The sequence below is a fragment of the Cynocephalus volans genome, chromosome 6, assembly GCF_027409185.1.
Source record: "Cynocephalus volans isolate mCynVol1 chromosome 6, mCynVol1.pri, whole genome shotgun sequence".
Classification (NCBI taxonomy): Eukaryota; Metazoa; Chordata; class Mammalia; order Dermoptera; family Cynocephalidae; genus Cynocephalus; species Cynocephalus volans.
The window spans coordinates 43393536-43413554 of NC_084465.1; the positions used below are offsets into that span (position 1 = coordinate 43393536).

Here is a 20019-nt window from a genome sequence, read left to right on the forward strand (position 1 = left end):
CCATCCATACCCAGAACTCTTCATCTTGCAAAACTGAAACTCTATACCCATGAAATAGTAATTCTACATTCCCCTCTCCCCCAGCCCCTGGTACCACCATTCTACTTCCTGTCTCTATGTTTAATGACTCTAGGAACCTCACATAAGTGGAATCATCCAGTATTTGTCACTTTGTGTCTGGCTTATTTCACTTAGCAGATTGTCCTCAAGATTAATTTGTGTTGTAACAAGTATCAGAACTTCCTTCTTTTTAAAGGCTGAATAATATCTCATTGTATGGATATACCACATTCTTTATTCATTTATCCATTGATGGCACTTGGGTTGCTTTGACCTTTTGGGTATTGGGAGTAATGCTTCTATGAATATAGGTATGCAAATATTTCTTTGAGACCCTGCCTTCAACTCTCTTGAGTATGTAGCCAGAAGCGGGATTGCTGGATCATATGGTAAAAACATTTTTTAAATTTTTGAGGAAACTCCCTTCTGTTTTTCACAGCTGCTACAGCATTTTACATTCCCACCAACAATGCACAAGAGTTCCAATTTCTCCACACCCTCACCAACACTTGTTACTTTCTGTTTTGTTTTGTTTGTTTGTTTTGATAGTAGCCATCCTAATGGATGTGAGATGGTATCTCATTGTAGTTTTAATAAAGTAATTTATTTTTGAAGAATAAAGATCAAGTAGTGAGAAGTGAATACCTTTTCTTAAATATGTTACTCTTCAGTACTCATTTTCTAACTAGTTCGTTTTCTAAGTTGAAGAACGAAAAATATTTTGTCAAGAAAAAGGGGAAGTCGTATATTTTCCCCCAAATTTAATCCATTTATACCTACACTTGCAAGAACAGTCTGCAAAGAAAGAGGTTAGTCTTTACTGCTATATCCCACCTTTGGCATTCATCTTGCTGCAGGGTTAAGTTTTTTCTTTCTATTTGTAGAGAAACTAACATTCTCACTAAATATAAAGTGGGCTCTTCGTTCCACATTTGCAAACACAGTGTCTTGTAACTGCTGTAGAAAAATCAATACTTCCCTTGCAGGCTGTTCTGTGTGCATAAATATAAAACTCCAACAGCCCAAGTAGCAGGTGCCCTAAATACTTCAAAACAAGACCATGTGGCTCGCAATTAGAGATGGGGAAAGTATATATGGTTTAAAAAGAAATCATTTAAATAAAGTTTATTTTGCTGTTGCCATAGATAGCTCCAAATTTTGCTCTGCTAGTTCAGTAGGAAATTTTCTGTGGTTGGAGAGCCTGTGCGGGCTTGTGCAGATTCTGTGTTCCCAAAATGTGTTTTCAGCAAATAAAGCTATCCTCATGCATTCCTGCACAATGATTTAAATGTAGGTGTGGCTTTTCTATGACCTTACTGTCAATAGAAAAATCAGGATACAAAATGTAGTGTACGGACCTTGTTTGGATGGTGATAGAAAGAAACCAAGTATAAGTGACATGTTTTAAGACCATTAGAAAAAAATTAATATAGGCTGGGTTTTAAATTAATTTATGGAATTAATTGTTTGTGTTTATTAGGTGTGATAGAGGCATTCCGTTCCTATATTGATAAATTGTCGTATCTGTTAAAAATGCTTACTGGTGTGTGTACCAGTAGAATGATATGAAATCTCAGATTTGCTTTAAAATACTCTAGAAATAAGTAGTTGGGTAGCTAGGTGAAACAGGGTCAGCAAAATTCCTGATAATTATTGAAGCTAGATGATGAGTGTACAGGGATTTGTTTTATTATTCTCTAATTTTGTGGACATTTAAAATCTTTCACAGTAAAAAAAATTTTTAAGAAGAAAATTGGGTTATAAAAATATCTATATGTGGAAGAAATTTTTTAAAAAGAGATTTAGAAATGCTCTAGCAAACAGTGGTAAATATAGTAAGTGCATGCTGATAATGGTCTTCATTAGAGATGCCAAGCCCCGAAGAGATTAAAGACTAAGACAGTAATGTAGTGCCTCTGAATCTCATTCTACCAACTCAGGCATGGGAGAGCTGCCCTGGCTGGCAGGAAATTCAGTTTTACTTTTTATTCCCTCTCTCTTCCATTCCCCTTTCCACACACACACACCCAAAAGCTGTGCAAAGGTTTGGTGTCTTACATAGTGTCAAGGCAGCGGACTAGTAACACTCCTAGTCAAATGCCAAGATGGCCTTTGTCCTAGCATACCTGGTCCCGTCAGTCCAATGGCTCTGCTGGGGCACAGCATCTGTGGCTAGACTTTGAGCCCCTGTGTCATCTCCAAATGCTAACTGCTAGTTACCTGTTTGAACTGGATATGTTAAAAGAATGGCGGAAATATAGGGATAACTAGGAATTAATATTTCAGTGAATTTGTCATTCTTGAAAGTATTCATTCTTCTGAAGGAAAATGTACAAAGTTAGATAAAGAAGTTTCTTTTGAGGTATTTTTGCTCTACTCAAAGGACTGAGTAGTCTTTGGGGAAAAACAAAGGATTAGCTGGCTCAAAAGTAAAGGTGGGAATGCAAAAGGAATTTCAAGCTGTTTCTTCCTCACACATGATGGGTATGGATAAGTAATGCAGAGATGGGGAGAAATAGTTGTTACCTTTGATGAAACCTCAAAGGGGAGGAAAGGACTGTGTGACTTCAGTGACATAAGGTTGAGGGACTTTCAGATGGATAGGGGCCTGCGGGTTGTGTCCAGGGCTGTATTCCTGTCTACAGCGCTTTGTCTACACACTTTAACTCACACTGAAGCTAAACCCAAGATAAAACCAGCACGGCTCCCAGCTGTGACAGAGGGCAGCTCTCGGATGGAGTGAGGTCTCTGGGGAGTGCCCAGTCCCAACACCGAGGCACCTCATGGACGCTCCAGGGCGCTGTGTCTGTACCAGCTGAAGGAGGGGCAGGCACGTTGCCTTGATCCCTGATGACACGCAGGGCAAGGGCAAGGACATCTAGTCCTTAGTTGAGGCAGGTGTCTTAGACAGCCCTGGGATAACATCAAAGACTGTGGTTGAGAAGTTGGTACAAAAGCCCTCTAGGTACCATCGATGTATAAGTAATTGAGACCAGTGGCCTCTGTCAAGGGCACCTCTTCCAGGTGGATAGAAATCTGGAGGGAATTCAAACCCATGGACTTAACACAGAGCCTCCATCTCTTGCTTATTGGTCTTCAGGGGGTGGGCAAGACGCTGCTCAGAGGGTCTTTGACAGAGAGAACTGTTGCTTACATTCTAACTGATGTGTCACAGCACTGCTGGTCACATTGGACAAAGTCAAGGCCCGGAACATCCGGATTAAACTAGTGTTAGAGACAGATCCTGTCTCGTGCGGCTGGGAAGCCTGCAGGCGGCTCTGGCTTCGGGCATGGCTGCTTTCGTGGGCACAAACCTCGGGGCACGCGTCTCCCAGCTCTCCTCCACTCCAGGTCCTGACTTTCTTCTCAGGCCCGCTCTCTCCCTGCAGGGGGAAATGGCTTCCGTCTGCTTCAAGCCTGTTTCTCTTTCCTGAGGGCCCTTTCAGACAAGTCCCTCAGGGATACAGGTTGTCCCCGCTGAGTGATGTGCCTGTCACGCACCAGTGCCTGGGGCCGGGGATGAAGCTTTTTCCTGGCACAGCCCAGGCTCTGTCCACCTCTCAGGCTGGGGCGGTGGAATGAGGGCTCCCACACCCACTCCTACCCACATGGAACACTGGACGAATAGTTCCCGCAAAGGACAGGACACCAGCCAGATGACATGTGTGACCTCACTCTCCCATCAGTAAGAGAAAATCCCTCTTCCTTCCCACCCCTTCAAGTTCCTGACTTATCTACTTTTCTTGCCTTTGCCCTCAGATGCCTTTTAGAGGAGAAATTGGCAGTCCTTGCCAGCTCACCTTTTCCCTTTCTTTTTACTCTTGAACTCTGTAATCAGGTTTCCCCTCCTTTTCCTCTTCTGCCAAGTCTAAAGGCCCATGTTGAGTCCCATCCATAGGATCGTGGTAAGAATCTGTTCTAGAGCCTGCCTGCTTATCTTCAAATGCTGGCCACCCTAATTACTAGCAGAGTGACTCTGGGCCAGTTGCTTAACCTCCCAGGATTTTAGTCACCTTCTCCGTAAGTGTGAGGTTGATAGTTCCTACTGTTTGGAGCTGTTGTGGGGAATAAATGAAATTGTATATGTAAAGCAGCCAGAGCAACGCCTGCCACAGAGTAAGTGCTTACAGGTGTCAGCTGTTGTTATTAATGAGTCACCACATTTGATACTCTTGTCGCTCCCTACTTCTGAAAGCCTCTCTTCTCCATCCTTCCACATACCATTTGTCCTGGAATTGGCATGCTCAGGTTTGCTGCTTCTTGTGTGCCTCTTACGTTTTGTTACTTGTTCCCAAAGTGATTTCATTCACTATGATGACATCAAATCCCATGTATCACTGATGGTTCTGAAACAGTCCGTCACCTCTGTCCTGAGCCCCAGACCAGGCTTTTGTTGTCTGCTGGAGTCTCCAATATCAGAAGTACCTCAAACATGCCCCACACTAAAGTCATTATCCTCCCTTCATCTTATTTTTTTTTTCTTTTCTTTTCTTTTATTTTATTTTTTTATATTTATTTTTTTTTTAAATTTTATTTTGTCGATATACATTGTAGCTGATTATTGCTCCCCATCACCAAAACCTCCCTCCCTTCTCCCTCCCCCCCTCCCCCCCAACAATGTCCTTTCTGTTTGCTTGTTGTATCAACTTCAAATAATTGTGGTTGTTATATCTTCTTCCCCCCACCCCCGGTTTGTGTGTGTGTGTGTGTATGTGTGTGTGTGAATTTATATATTAATTTTTAGCTCCCTCCAATAAGTGAGAACATGTGGTATTTCTCTTTCTGTGCCTGACTTGTTTCACTTAATATAATTCTCTCAAGGTCCATCCATGTTGTTGCAAATGGCAGTATTTCATTCGTTTTTATAGCTGAGTAGTATTCCATTGTGTAGATGTACCACATTTTCCGTATCCACTCATCTGATGATGGGCATTTGGGCTGGTTCCAACTCTTGGCTATTGTAAAGAGTGCTGCGATGAACATTGGGGAACAGGTATACCTTCGACTTGATGATTTCCATTCCTCTGGGTATATTCCCAACAGTGGGATGGCTGGGTCGTATGGTAGATCTATTTGCAATTGTTTAAGGAACCTCCATACCATTTTCCATAGAGGCTGCACCATTTTGCAGTCCCACCAACAATGTATGAGAGTTCCTTTTTCTCCGCAGCCTCGCCAGCATTTATCGTTCATAGTCTTTTGGATTTTAGCCATCCTAACTGGGGTTAGATGGTATCTCCCTTCATCTTAAATTGGCTCCTTCTCCTGTAAACTTGGTCTCATTTTAATCACAGTGTTTACTCTCACTCACACTCTACGTTCAGGCCAGGAATATCCCTCAGATCTGGCCTCTTCTGTCCGTCACCATGGCTGCTGCTTTTGGACCAGTCTTTATCATACCTACTTGGATAATCTAACTGGCCCTTCAGCATCAGTCTCCCCAGTACAGCCCGTCTTCCACACTACTCCCAAGGTTATAGTTCTACAAAATAAAGCAGGAATAACCTCCATCCCCAACAGGTAACCTGCCCTACCCCTACTCCCGCCCAGCTCGGTGTACAAGCCAAGCCACCTCATTGCCAGCACGTCCTCGCCCAGCCCTGACCCCGGCCACGCTGACCTTCGGGCATGGCAGGCCCGCACATACTGTTGCCTCTCCAGGAATACCCTAAACCCATGTGTTAGGCCAGCTTCTTCTTGTCCACCACATCCAGGTGAAATGGCACCTCCAGCTTTCTTCACTTCCCCAGATGGAATGAGTTGTACCATCTTTGTTGTTCCTTGATACTAGATTTACATCTCTGCAGTATCCCGGGTATTTGCTGTGATTTACCAATTTGCAAGTATATCTCCTAATAGAGTATTCAAAATACACTTGGCATTCCTGTTTCTTGAGTCACTGAATGACTAAATAGATTGACTGGATGATTTAGTGAAATGGAAATACAGAAAACACATAAGTATATTTTTACGATCTTTACATTCCCCACAGTTTACAAGCTCACTATTAAGTGAATAATTTTTCCCTTATCAAAACATGTACAGGAAAGAAGTGCCCACCACTGCTTTCTCTCTCCTTGCACTTATAATAATTTAAATAATGAAAAATTCATATCATTGCTTTGACTGCTGTAATGACTTGTCAAGGAAAGTTGACATGTAAAAACATAGAGGATACCATGGCCTCTCTGGGTCATAGACTGTAGAGAAGTCTTTCCAAAAACCCTTCTGTCATGTCAATAACATGCAACACTACAACGTGGCCCCTCATATTTTCTGAGTATTCAGCTACATGCACTAGCATTTCTTCCATGTGATTGACATACAGAGAGTTTTGTCATAATAGAAATACGGTCTGAGGATATAATAAAGAATGAATACCATGGGGTAGAATTAATCAGAAACTGTTTCCTTATGCTGTACTTTTTAGCCTGAAGGGAAAAAAACACATGAATTTGGCTTTGAAATGTTTGAGCAGTTTCACTGATTGTCCAGAAATCATTTTGTACCCACTTTACTCAAGGGCTAAACTATTGCCAGTGTTACTTTCTGTGCCAAGATTTGAAAAGCTTATTCTTGAATTCCTTGAACTTGTTAAGACAAGTGAACAGATATGATGTAGTGGGAGGGAGGGGTCTGGAGAGGGAGGGGGGAAAGAGGAATGGGTAAAGGGACACGAAAATCAACTACAATGTATATTGAGAAGTTAAATAAAAATAAATTTAAAAAAAGAAAAGCTTGTTTGTGACTTGGTCATGCTCCTGCTGATATCCCATAGCACTGAGCTTTAGGCAATGATTTAGGGATGGGGGCCACATTGTGAAGGCAGTTGATGAATCCCAGGGCACTTCCAGTCACAAAAAACAGCAAACACAAACACCCACGTGGGTTTTTCCATCTCTGATCTCATCCATCATTCTCCCCTCTCTCCAAATTCTTTCTTTCATGTTCTCTTTCCTTTAAAAACCCTTCTCAAGTCAATATAAGTTTAAACTATACATTTGCACCCTGCATATATATAGTTTCACTTGCACGTATATGTCTGAGCGCTGGAGCCACTTTAATGCCTCCTAGTACAAAAAGCAAAATAGAGAAAACTATCATTCATGTGCAGGCATTTACTCTGAAATCGGTGAGTAACTGGGGACAGTATGATTTTGTTTGTATCCAACCCTCACTATGGAAGATCAAAGTTAGAAAAGAAAACTACCTTCCATCACGAAGCCAGCTGTCTTCTGCTCACCCTCCTAGCCTGTTCTGTAGGCTCTGAGCGGATGCTCTCGGTATCATATGCTTTCAGCTGTGATGCTGAAGGTTAGCTCTGGGGAAAGAGTGCATTTTCCATAACATGCAGTATTCTTTTTTTGAAAATAAAGACTACTGTATGAGATTTAACATAAGAATGTTAGAGTAATGGATCTAACACCCAGCTGCTACATGAAATAATCTATGTCCATCCCACCCCCACCTTCCTTTCCTCTGAATTATCAATACCATCTAATAGCACTTAATAATACAAGGGGTCTTCAAAAGTTTGTGGAAGGATTTGTATTATCTTTTCATTCTATTTTTCTGTGAACTTTTTGAAGTACCCTTGTATACCATTTTGAGTTTACTATTGTTGTTTTCGTCTTTTCAGAAAATGATTATATTCCTTTGAGGGGGCACCATTTAGATTTTTATTTAGGCTGTGTGTTTATTATGTAAAGAAGCAAAAACACAAGAAAAATCTTATATAAAAATCTTCCATAATCTCACCACCCAGAGATAACACTGTGGCTAACATTACATGATATAATCTTCTAGACTATTGTATATATTTTTTAAATGAACAATGTTTCTGTATATACTGTGTTGTACCTTGCTTTTTCACTTAATTATATTGAAAACTTTGTCCTGTTATCCTTCTTCAGCCTCATTTTTAATGACCACATAAAAATGTTAATGTACTAAGATTCATTAATATACATAACCAATTCCTGATGATTTATTTAAATTTTTACTTGTAGCTTATGTGTTATTTCTTTTATTTTCTTGCTTGGGGAAACAACTATAATTATAAGTACTGTGGCAATAGTTTTGTTTAATATTGTATAATATTAAATTGTATAATATTAATTTTATGAAATCTTATTAAGGTTAAATATACTGAACTCAAGTATTTTATTCAATTCAGGTGAACACAAGCTTCATTTCATCCCTGCCCTGATTGGCCCCTTCCTAGAAGTGACCTTAATACCCCAGCCAGACCTTCGGAATGTCATGATTCCTATTTTTCATGATATGATGGACTGGGAACAGAGACGGAGTGGCAACTTTAAACAGGTAGGCAAAAGTACTCCTCAGAACAGTTGGAAGAGTTTCATTTCTCCTTGAGCATCTCTGGATTTCCAGATTCAGCTCTGAGATGGGAATGAACACTGGGACAGCAGGCCTAGATCCCAGCCTGGCCTGTTCACTCCAAAGCCACATGGCCTTGCACACTGCTCTCTGGTCCTATGTTCTCCTGAGCCTCCAGGGAAGCCCTGGAAAAACATTTAATTCCCTTTCAGTTGAAAAATTCTGTGATCCCAGGCCTATATTTAAGATCTTGCAGAGACTTTATTTGCTCCCAGTTGGACACAGCACAGAGGAATCAGAGGGTTAATGATTCTTAAAATCATTGAGCTTTCAGTGGTTTGCACATTGTATTTGGTAAATGGCTTAGCTTTGAGCATTTAATTCGCACTATGTTTTATTGCTTTTTGCTTGAGGCATTGAGAATTAATTTAAAGGAGAAAGCAGTGGAAATTCTTGCCAAGGAAATTCCGAGGGGATGAGTCTATCATTTCTTGTTGACATAGGTTCTAATAGCTGTGCTCCAGTTTGTGGAAGACAGACGTTCTTATTACAAAACCAGATCTCATAAGAAATCAGCTGATTTTTCCATGCCAAGACCCTCAAGTTGGAGAAGTAGGCCTGCTATCTGTTCACACAGTCATGGCACTAACCTGCGTGCACGCAGGATTTGGCCTCCATGCTTCTCCAAATGAAGCCTTCCTCAAGTCTTAGAAATAGTTGTCAACTATACAACCAATCTGATGGCATACATAGTACCTTCCTATTGCCAAAAACATGGGTGTTTCACCTGTATCAGTATATACATTTATTTTCAAGACAGCTAACAGGTGAACAAAAGGCTATTAAAAAATTGTACTTGGGTGAAACCACTTTCCTTCCCCTTTGTCGTAGTCTCTTGATTGAGATTTAGTTTAAAGGAATAATTGGGCTTAGTCCTTTGACAGAGTCAAATATTCTTCTCAATCCCCAGTTGTTTTAACTCTCTCTGTCCATGGAGAGGGTTTTTATTTTCTGTATCTTCTCCTGTCTCACATGAAATATTGAGGAATAGATATTTTTTCCTTCCTGATATGCAAGTTCCAAAGGACTTAACGCCCTTGAAAATATAAATGTTTTGACTACAGTTTTCAAGAAATATGTCCTTTCTCTTTCCTGCTGCTTATTGCTGACTTAGAATATTGCTACAGCTCTACCATCTGTACATGGATAGGACAAGTTCTCAACTTCAGCAAAGATTTAGTGCAACCTCAAACTGTTTTGAGAGAGGAACTAGATATAAAACACATCAAAGATTTAAATTAATGTATGTGGATATGTTCGTTTCCTGATGTTCTTATATATAGTTATACATAAAAAAAAAGAAAGAAAAAGGAAAAGAAATAGGACTTGCCAGTTTTTAAAGCTCCTAAAAAAGAATTCAGACATTTAAACTGTGCTGGAAGCATTTGTGTTTGAATCAACAGATAGATAGATGTCTTTGGCAGCAGTAAACGCTACCCAGCCGGGAGTTTGAAGTCTTGTAACTCCATCTAAATTAGCCCCCTAGAATTCCAGAGGGATGTCTGTTATTAACCACAGCTGATAATGTCACTTTCACAAAATTTACTGTGGCTGTTTCCCTGGAATAAATAAATATATTTTAGTTTGCCTAGAAATCCTACTTGTGAAGGGGAGGAAAGAGAGACTAATATTTGGGTATGTTTCAGGTGGAAGCCAAGCTAATTGACAAACTGGATAGCCTGATGTCAGAAGGCAAAGGTGATGAAACATACCGTGAGCTCTTCAACAGTATGTGAGTAATGTTGATCTCAAGTCAATTCTATTCAGGGGACTTGGTGTCAGTACTGAACCACTGTGCACCACTGTAGCTGAGAGCTGCAGAGACAGCTGGGGTCTCACAGGAATGCTTTGTCTTTGTGGAGTGTGAAATAAAGGATAATTGCCTAACTCGGGCGAATGGATCTTATTATGTTGATGATTAGACATGTCTCCTTATTTTAATCTCTGATTAGGACAGGTCATATGTGTTACATAACAATTCTCACTCTTTTCATGCCTGATAATTTTAAAACCATTGCTGCAAGGTAATGATTTTAAGTAAGGTTGTGAGTGGGAGAGGAAAAAAGGGGTGTGATTGTAATGTGTATGTGCGCTGCTTTCCAAAGCAAGATATCCTTGGCTGATTTGCTGTGGGGAAAATTAACCTAGTTTGCATCTGTTCTTCAACACCTGATTTAGTGCATGGATACTGATTGTTTGCTCAGCATTATTAATTGCTTCCTAAATGCTTCTTACTAGACTATCACAGAAGCAGATCATTTTTAGCAAGTTCTGTGTTTGGGGTTTGCATGGAGGACAGAGAAAGAGTAGAGTGCTGCTGTAAAGGGACTTTGAGGTTGTCCCTACTGGTAGGATCTGATCACAGTCACAGGATGAATTGCTTCTGCTGAGTATTCATGCAGTATGTTGAAATGGTCAGAGAGGACATGTGAGAATATTTTAGTGATTTGGGATTTCACTTCTGAAATTTTTCTCTCTGGCTTCCTATAGATCTTAGCCATTTCCAAACCCAGTATTCTTTCGGAGTGTTTCTTTTTGAGGGAAGAATTAGCTCATTGTCCTTGGGAAATGTTTTCAGTTCTTTCAGAAGTGCAAAAATAATTCAACGACACATTTTTCTATTACAAAGTATACTTTTATTTGTATTATACCCCCTAATCACCTAAAACGAAATATTAATGCTTTAGTATTGATGATCAATGCAAAATTCTGTAATTTGTTTTATAATCATTAATTTACAACAGTGAAAATATTCATATATAGATTTGAAAAATATTATTAGTGACTTATATGTTGGATAGATGTCATCTTGCCTGATTCAAAATCATTCTTGAAGCTTTCAAGAAAATTATATTGAAAGGAAAAGCCAAGGAGGAGCATATAGATTTCATGTTGTGATGGTGGGTGATAAAGTACGTTACTTGTAATGAACTCTGAACAACACCATTTTCTTTTGATACTATAATTAAACTGGAACTTTTAATAATTATTCACCAAGCCCTTGTTCATTCTATTGTACAAAGTGTCTGTCTTTCATAGTAGCTGGAGTTTAGCAAGAATTCTGATTAAAACCTCATCCAATATACTAAATTGCTTTTGAAAACTGCTCTTATTTTGGTTACTAGTCCTTGGTTTGAACAAAGAACTAAAATGAGAAAGCACTCAGTGAAATTAATCTTTTGGGATTTGTGGTTAATTATTTATAATTAATTCACAAGATTAATAAATACTCACATAGTTCTGTAGTGCCTCTTATCTACTTTAATAAAGCCCTGATAGCATGCAATTTGGATTGCTTTATGTATAAATATGACTTTGAAATAGAAGATGTACCTTGACATTAGAATCAAACCAATAATTAAAATATTAAGTCCTTATAATTAAGACTATTTTTAAGATGCCGGATTCATTCAATGGAGACTTTTATCCTTATGTTGATTTTTTAGCATATTACTAGAAATGCTACTATAAATATTTTTCATGCTTTTATGATCAGCATATTGGGAATAAATCAAATCTGAAGTGATAATTAAATATTATTACTACCTGGGCTCAGAAAAGAAAGTGAAAAAGTAACTATTTCAGGAAACAATGAAATGCCTTTTTGGCTATAGAAATCACAATGAGTTAGTATAATCACAATGAGTCACTGCACACATTATGAATTAGGAACACACGCCGTTATGGTACAGATTTTCATTGTTCTCTGTAATTCATGCCTAAAACTTCTTAAAATTTATCCAGAAGCTGAAAAGCGGAAGTAGCTCAGTGCCTCCTGAATTGTAGTCCTTGCCAAAATCGGCCCCTTAAAGTAAGATTTCAAATTTGTACAGTACCTTCCTTCCTAAGAACTCAACCCATCTTTCTTTAACCCCAAACATTATCTTCATTTACCCATACTACATCTTTTTGAAATAAGTGGGATTTATTATTTTTGATAACACTAAAATTGTGGCTCCTAGACACCAATGTGAAATAAGCAGAATATCAGAACTAAATTCTGCTTACCCTGGCTCCACTTGATTCACTCAATCAGCTTTATTTCTTGAGCACAGGGGCGTGCCAGGCACTCCTCCAGGGCTGGGGTGCTGCAGTGACTGTGCTATAGGAGCACACAGGAAGCCACCTATGGTCTTGGGGATTCTACAGGGACTTTCCAGAAGAAGTAATATCCATCTCAGTTCTTTCCTAGTCCATCATACTGCTTTCTCCTATGTTGCTCTAAATAATTCAGTGAGACTCGAAATCATTTCGTTTAAGATCTTTATCTAATAATCACACATTTAATTACCATTTGGAGACAAAGGAATAGCTATATAACACCATACCTTAGATGTCTAACTCTTCTCTTTGGATTAAGAAGAGCATGCACAGACACAGGTGTTATATATCAGACTGATGACCTTATCATAATCCTGTTATGACACAGAAACAGGTAGATTAAGGGTCAAATCCCACCCCACCCTCATTTCTCTCATAGAGTAAAAGCCTGGTGTGCAGTGTCATCCTGCAGCTCCGTGGTTTACCTGCTCCCCTATGTTATGGAGGCCTGTTGCATATAACAGAGTAGCCTTATCAATTACCAATGAGAAACTACCTTTCACTGTTATTAGATAGGCTCCCTCTGCACTCAATGCGGGCACACGGGCATGATTACAGAGCAAATGAGAATACCAAATCTCACCCAGGTGACCTAAAAAGGTTCTTCTCTTCTTGCTGATAGTGTCTCCTTCTCAGTTTGTGTCAGGTAAACTGAGAAATGACAAGCTTCCCAATGGACAGAGCAAGACTGGCTGAGAACTCAGATGAATTTGGTTCTAGACTCAATCCCACCATTTGGTCTTGAGTTAGTCAAGGAAGTAGGCTGTGCAGAGCTTTGGCACTCCCTACGAGGGGATTATGTAGCTCTGATTCCTTACTGCATCAGGCTCTGTGCAAATTAATGAAACTCATGCCCATAAAAGAAGTTTCCATGTATTTTTAGAATTATTACTTAACAGGAGTTCTTTGTTTTTCAGCCTCTAAAGTATATGAGGTGTGGGCTGTTACTTGGGGAAATTTCTACATCATCCCGCATTGCTTTGGCAGGCAGATTTTCATTTGAGTTCAGTACCAATTTGCCATTTAAGCTTGGAACAGGTGCTGTTCAAAGGTTTTTAAAAGAAAACACATTTTAAAACTAAGGGGACTTCTGCTGGAGGATTAGTCAGGGCAAACTCCATTCCTTCTGTATGCACTCTCCACCCTTAACCTAGGAAACAGTTTAGAATAAAGCAGAAAAACAAATGATCAGGGATGCATAGGCAACAGATGAGATAAGACAGAAGGGTGTACACTGGAATAGCAACAGCAAGAAAAAAAGATAGGGAGCGGGGAGGAAAATTGGGAGAAAACATAACCACAGACAAAAGAAAGCTATGAAAAAACATTTTTCATTAATGTTTATTTTTCTACTAAGTACATATATGATAGGTTTAGATTGCACTTGTAGGAAATATTTTCTGTCTTATTCCTGAAACCAAGAGGAAAGGGAAACAAGATTCTAGACAGAAATGATCATCACATTCAGAGGGGATGGGAAGTATCCTTATCTCACCAAGCTTATGTTCTTAACCTTTGTCTTTTGGAGAAAGTTCAGTCATAAAGCCTTTGCCAAGTACTGTGCGTTGTTAATTTGCCAAGAGGCGGGAGTGAAAGTAAGACAGATCCTAATTATTATGACTGTTATTATTTTGTGTTTACATAGTGCCTCTGCTCCAAGGTGCTTAACGTTAGGGTAAGTGTAGGAGGAGAGATGTGGTTTGGTCCTTGTCATCAATCTGCTGTAACAACCACATAGAAAACCCTCTGTGATTAATGACAAAATGAATGAAACTGTGGAGTGAGTGCACAGATAGTATAATATGTATTGAGTGGGCAAATGTTAAGTGAAAGGAAAAAACGCAAAACGTCACACCGTCTGTACAAGGATTTTCCTGTAGCAGTTGCATTGCAGTAAAATTGCTTGGATGAGGATGCATTCCACTGAGAGGTAGGAAAACATTTTTATGTGAATAAAGCAAGATCTTACTTAAAAGTAAACTTGGAGGTACTCCTGTTTTCGCTTTTCCCAGTGTTATTTGATGTGGTAAGGCGCAAGCCTCTGTTAGTGTAAGAGAGAAGCTAGGGAAAAAATGTCTTTGAGCTGTGAGGTGCTTGTATATTTTGAAAATGTGATTATATGCATGTGTTCATATTTTATGACTTGGATAATCTGAAAAATCAATTTGCTTTGTCAATGCTTCCTGGATTAGAATTCCACTATTTGGTCCCTATCCTAGGTAAGACATTGTTTGCAAATTGTGCTACTTGTGAGATGTTGCAGTGGTTGCTAAGGCATTTAAGGTACTGATGAAAGTAAAATGGTTGTCATGGTGACTGATAAAAATAAATGTTGAAAATGCCCTGGGTCCTTTCTTTTCCAGTCTACTAAAGAAAATTGAGCGGGAAACATGGAGAGAAAGTGGCGTTTCATTAATTGCCACTGTAACTCGTCTAATGGAGAGGTTGCTAGATTACAGGTAAGCCAAGTCCCACGTTTTCCAGATATGCTGTGCTGTGGTTAGAAAATCAAATAGTTAGAATACAATTAAGATCTCAGTTGAATTTAATCACTCAGAGAATTGATAATCAGACCATAGAACCTGACACAGTAAGATAATGGACTTCTAACCAGCTAGTTCAGAGTTTCTAATTTGGGCTTTTTCTTTTTTTTAAATAGTTCTTTCAGAGTCTTAGTGAATTATGGGGTTGTCAGAGTCCCTGAGAATCCTCCAGAAAAAAAAAAAATAGGGGAGATCTTTTTCTGGTATTATGACTTACCCACTAGAACCAGTAAACTCCATCGATATCAGGGCAAGGACAGTGTCACAGAGAATTGTATAACCATGCTTTTCTCTTAAAGAGGGACCGGGTAGTGGGAGGGGGTGCCTAAAACCCACATTGTCAACTTTTATACACATAATTTTTTTTTTTTATTTTTGTTATTTAAGCTGTTAAAGCAGCTCATCCCACTTAAATGCATGGTAGTTTTATTTTAAGAACAAAACCCTCATTATCCTTGAATGATCAGGCTTACCAGCTACTTGTCACCCCACTTTAGGAGGTGTAGAATAACACACCTTCACTCCTATTGCTTCCAGCGCCCCGTGTCCATTGAGAGGGAACACAATCTTGACCTAGAAGTGAAATTTTCAACGGAAACTGGTGCTCAGGAGTCCCTGAAGCCCCTGAAGCCTCTGTCTGAAAAGAAACTTGCAAATTGCCTCTGTGGTCTTACAAATTGCCCGCAGCAGTACTTTTTTTTTTTTTTTTTTTTTTTTTTGCCTTAAAGAGCAAACAGTATTTGCCCCTGGGAAGGAAGTTTTGATTCTGACTACTGCTTTTTGTTTTTAGGGACTGCATGAAAATGGGAGAGGTAGATGGCAAAAAGATTGGCTGCACAGTTAGCCTTCTGGTTAGTAAACTATTCCCCTTTTCCTCCTTTTATTCTAACATTTGGTTTTTTTCCAAAGAAATACTGTGTTTTGTTTGTTTTTAATCTGCAATGTATTGTTATCTGGATGTATCTTAGAAGAGTTCAAAAGTGTTTTTAAATGAAGCATAGTGAGCTTCAGGTTGAACGAAAGCCCGAAAAATCCTCAGCTCCAAACATTGCAGAGAGCACCTACTGCATTCCCAGCAGCTCAAACAGCAGGCCCCTGTGGGACCCCAGAGTGAGGCTGGGTTCTCCTATTGTGTTGCTTGGCCCTCCTAGGAAAAAGCACAATATCCCCAGATAAAGATCCTGTTTCTTCTGTGTAGAAGTTTCTGTCTTCCTTCTTTTTCTTTCTCATAGAGTTATATGCATTCTACATTTTCATAAATATTAGTGATCTCTTCTTTTGTAAACAGAGGACAGTTTTCTGTTTCACACACTAATTTTCACTCTCCAGCCACTTTGCAAATTGAATTTATAATAGCACTATTAAGATTTCCATTATAACTAGGGTGGATCATATAATTTATCACCCAAGCAGAATATTTTTGCAAGTAATATTAAACATGTGAGGATAACAGGCTAAACCAAAGCTGTCCTGGGCAAACCAAAATTTATGTAAAATGTCCCATAACTAACTGTTAAATAGAATGGTATTCTCACCACAAAGCAAAAGAATGACCACACATTAGATAATTATTTTTTATATTTTAATATAGGGCAAATTAATGCTTTTGATCGTTTCCTTTAATCAGATTTGAAATACAGGAATTTGTGACTGCTTCTCATACTAAATTGGTGACCATCATGGTTTCTTTTTCCTACACGTTGTAGAATAGGTGAAACCTTACCTTCTCTTCTAAGTACTCATGTAGTTGTTCTGATTCTTACTCTGATCATTTGATTCCCTCACAAGCCATGTTGTTCTCTATTTGCCTGAACCTTGAATTTTTTTTTTCTTCTCATTTTCTTTTCTTTTTTCTTTTCTTTCTTCTTCTTCTTTTTTTTTTTTTTTTTTTTTTTTTTTTTGGCCACACTTTGTTTCTGTCTTTTCTTAGCTCAGTGGTTTCAGTCTTTTTGTTTTGTTTTGTTTATGCCTCTCACAGTTCCTCTTCAAAGCTCAGGGCTTTCACGTTCTTGTGACTGTCTTTTTCTCTTTTTCCCTGATTTCTTGCTGCACTGTTTTACATCTCTGAGAACAGGACTGTATCCTTCTTTATTACATCCACCACTTCTTCCTCATTTTTAATTTAATTGTTACATCGAGACCTCCAATATCAGTCCCTATATTTTTAAATAATGATATCTGAGCATCCTCTAACATCTTGTTCACTTATTATGAACTTTCTTTCTTTTTTTTTTTCCCCCTTCTTTTTTTGACAGTTGGCTGGTATGGGGATCCCAACCCTTGATCTTGGTGTTATAACATCATGCTCTAACCAACTGAGCTAACAGGCCAGCCCCCATTATTAGGCACTTTCTAGCATAATTTTGTCATCAGACCCAACAGTAATCTCCAGGCCATCAGCCCAAACTCACTTGGTCAGCCCATTCACTTCTCCCCTTAGCACTTATTTCTAACCTCGAACACAGCCATCCCTCTTTTAAATCTCCTATCTGTGTTTCCCCAGCTTCTTGCCCACTTTTGCCAGCCTTTCATCATGGTCAAGACCCTCAGCCTGAGTTTCTTCCCCATCCTGCTTATATGTCAGCATTGAGAAGAAAAGCCAAATGCTCTGTAAAACATTAAGTCTTCTCAGTTTGTCTCCTTAACCCTGGCTCTACCTCAACTCCAAGCACAAAGTCTCATAAATAACCTTAAAGCAAAGCCTTTACCTTTTTCTAAAAGAGTCCTCTTCCATTGCCTCCATCTTCTTTCACAAGTGCCTTCTGTTTGCAGGTAAACAAATGCAGACCTGAGGTTCATTTCTTCAATTGATATAAAGAAGAGATCGTTGCCTTGGATGAAACAATCAATACTCCACCCTAAATGTGTTTACTCTAGTTTACTCCCAGCAGGAATAAGCCACAGACTTAATAAAATCAGTGGCCTGATCACAAACCACTTGAAACAAGGAATGTATCCTGGTAGCTTGCACTGACCAAGAATAATCCTTATAGAAAATGTTAACATTTGAAAGCTGTTCTGATTTCAAACTAGCACAAGAATACTTATTAAAGGACCAAATGTATCACTTTGAAGCTAATCTTTTTGGCTTTTACTCCATATGGAAAGTTCTTGGTGTTTTCTAGCAGCAATATGGTTCTCCTCAACTACTCACTTCCTCTTAGAGATTTTCCTTAACTCTTCGGGAAGATCAATTCCAGATTGTCTTCAGGAGAGCTCTGGCTTTCCTTACAAGAGCAGAGTTAAACTCTAGTGTTAAATTGGTGAAATGCGTAATGTTGGACATGACTAATACCAGGAAATGGAATTATTGTTTTGTTCTTTGTGTCACGAGTTTTGCCAGACATATGTGAAAGATTCTCATCTGCTGACTGGAGAGATTTTTTTTTAAAAAAGAGAACTATTCATTTATAGAGTGATTGCTTATTTTGTTCTCAAAGAGAGCTGTTTCTTACCAGAAAGCTATTAGAGCAAATCATCCTTTAATAATGTAAAAACTTGCTGTGGGGTTGTTAGACTTGTGTTTATGGTACAACAATTCTTGACAATTAAAATGATTTTGATAATAATAGGACAGATGTGAATAGCATTATTTACTTAGCTTTTTAAAGAATGCCAACATCTACAGGAAACAGGAGGGATAGGGGGAGGATAATGGTATAAACTGAAAAAAAAAATCGTGTATGAGGCATTCAACTTAATAACAGTGTCTGGAGGTTAACAGAGTCCTCAGGTTGAAGAATGTTAGGTAGTGGGCAGAAAGAGCATTTGATAGAAGGTCCTCAAGCTTCAAAGCCATGTACAATTTAAGTAGCCACGTGGCTAGCTTGGTTCATTACCAAAGCCCTGTCTAACTAATCAGCTTCAAAAACGTTTGGAATTACTAGCCTTTCCTCCTTAGAAAAGCCTGTCACTCCTTCAAGTCAGCAGATCTATCCCCCCATCACTATTTTTTCCTTTTTTCACCTACCATGTCAAAACAGCAACAATAAGTAATAATTGTAGTTCCAGTGTCTTAAGCAGGGACTTCATAATGTACAATGATCTGCTTATGAAAAGTGTCTCATTAGAGACTCACAGCATCAGGCTTTTGCTGGAATCCAGCTTCATATACATTTGCTCCCGTGTTTACTAAGTTCAATGAGAACTAACGTACTTTGTAAAGTGGTAAGGGAATGGACTAGGAGACGCATACGGATGCCTTTAAAATGCCAACAAATTTGTGTCCAGGTATGTAAAAATTGGGTATTGGATAACTAATGTTAAAACATTTTAGAGAAGTTAAGTAAGATTCAGATACTTTTTTAAATAAGCAAATAAAATATTTTCAGTAAGCATGTCCCTATAATAATACTTTGAAATAAAATCTCTTGTTATTAGTTCCTTTATGTTTTGAACATAAACTGAAAATATTAAACACCAGCACAACAAATAAATGCAAAATAATATCTTAACAATAAAGAACCTTTTTATTTATCCTCTATCATAAAATTCTTCAGAGAAAAAAATGCTTCTACATTGTTTTTACTCGTTCTTACCTATACGTCTTAGGGACTTTTTTCTTTGGGGCAAAATATCTTTAAAGTTTAAAATTAAAGAAACTATCCTTTACTGTCAATCAGCAAATTTAATAAATGGGTTAATCTGTTACATATTTTTAATATTTTTTTAGTTGAACAGACTGATTGTCCATTGACAGTTAAACTAACAAAAAATAATATAAAGTGGCAAAAGAAATGTCAGTCAGTGGTAATAACCCAAGAATTACCGGCTTATACAGAATTGCTAGATAATGTTTAAACACAGGCAGTGTTGAATTGAAAATATGTCACTGGGCCTTCTTACTTCATTTTTAAATAGACATTTATGTGGAAAAAAAACCCATCAGTTCTCTTGGCTCAAGACATGGAACTGT

General features: G+C 38.6%; 1 protein-coding gene across 1 annotated transcript in view; it reads left to right on the top strand.

The window, feature by feature from the left end:
• DOCK4 (dedicator of cytokinesis 4) overlaps positions 1 to 20019 on the top strand; it is a 433780-nt gene that overhangs the window by 364552 nt on the left and 49209 nt on the right. Inside the window, exons 31-34 of the mRNA XM_063098749.1 lie at positions 8237 to 8385; positions 10107 to 10192; positions 14925 to 15020; positions 15895 to 15955. Of these exons, the coding sequence (XP_062954819.1) occupies positions 8237 to 8385; positions 10107 to 10192; positions 14925 to 15020; positions 15895 to 15955 (392 nt within the window). The remainder of the gene's footprint in view (positions 1 to 8236; positions 8386 to 10106; positions 10193 to 14924; positions 15021 to 15894; positions 15956 to 20019) is intronic.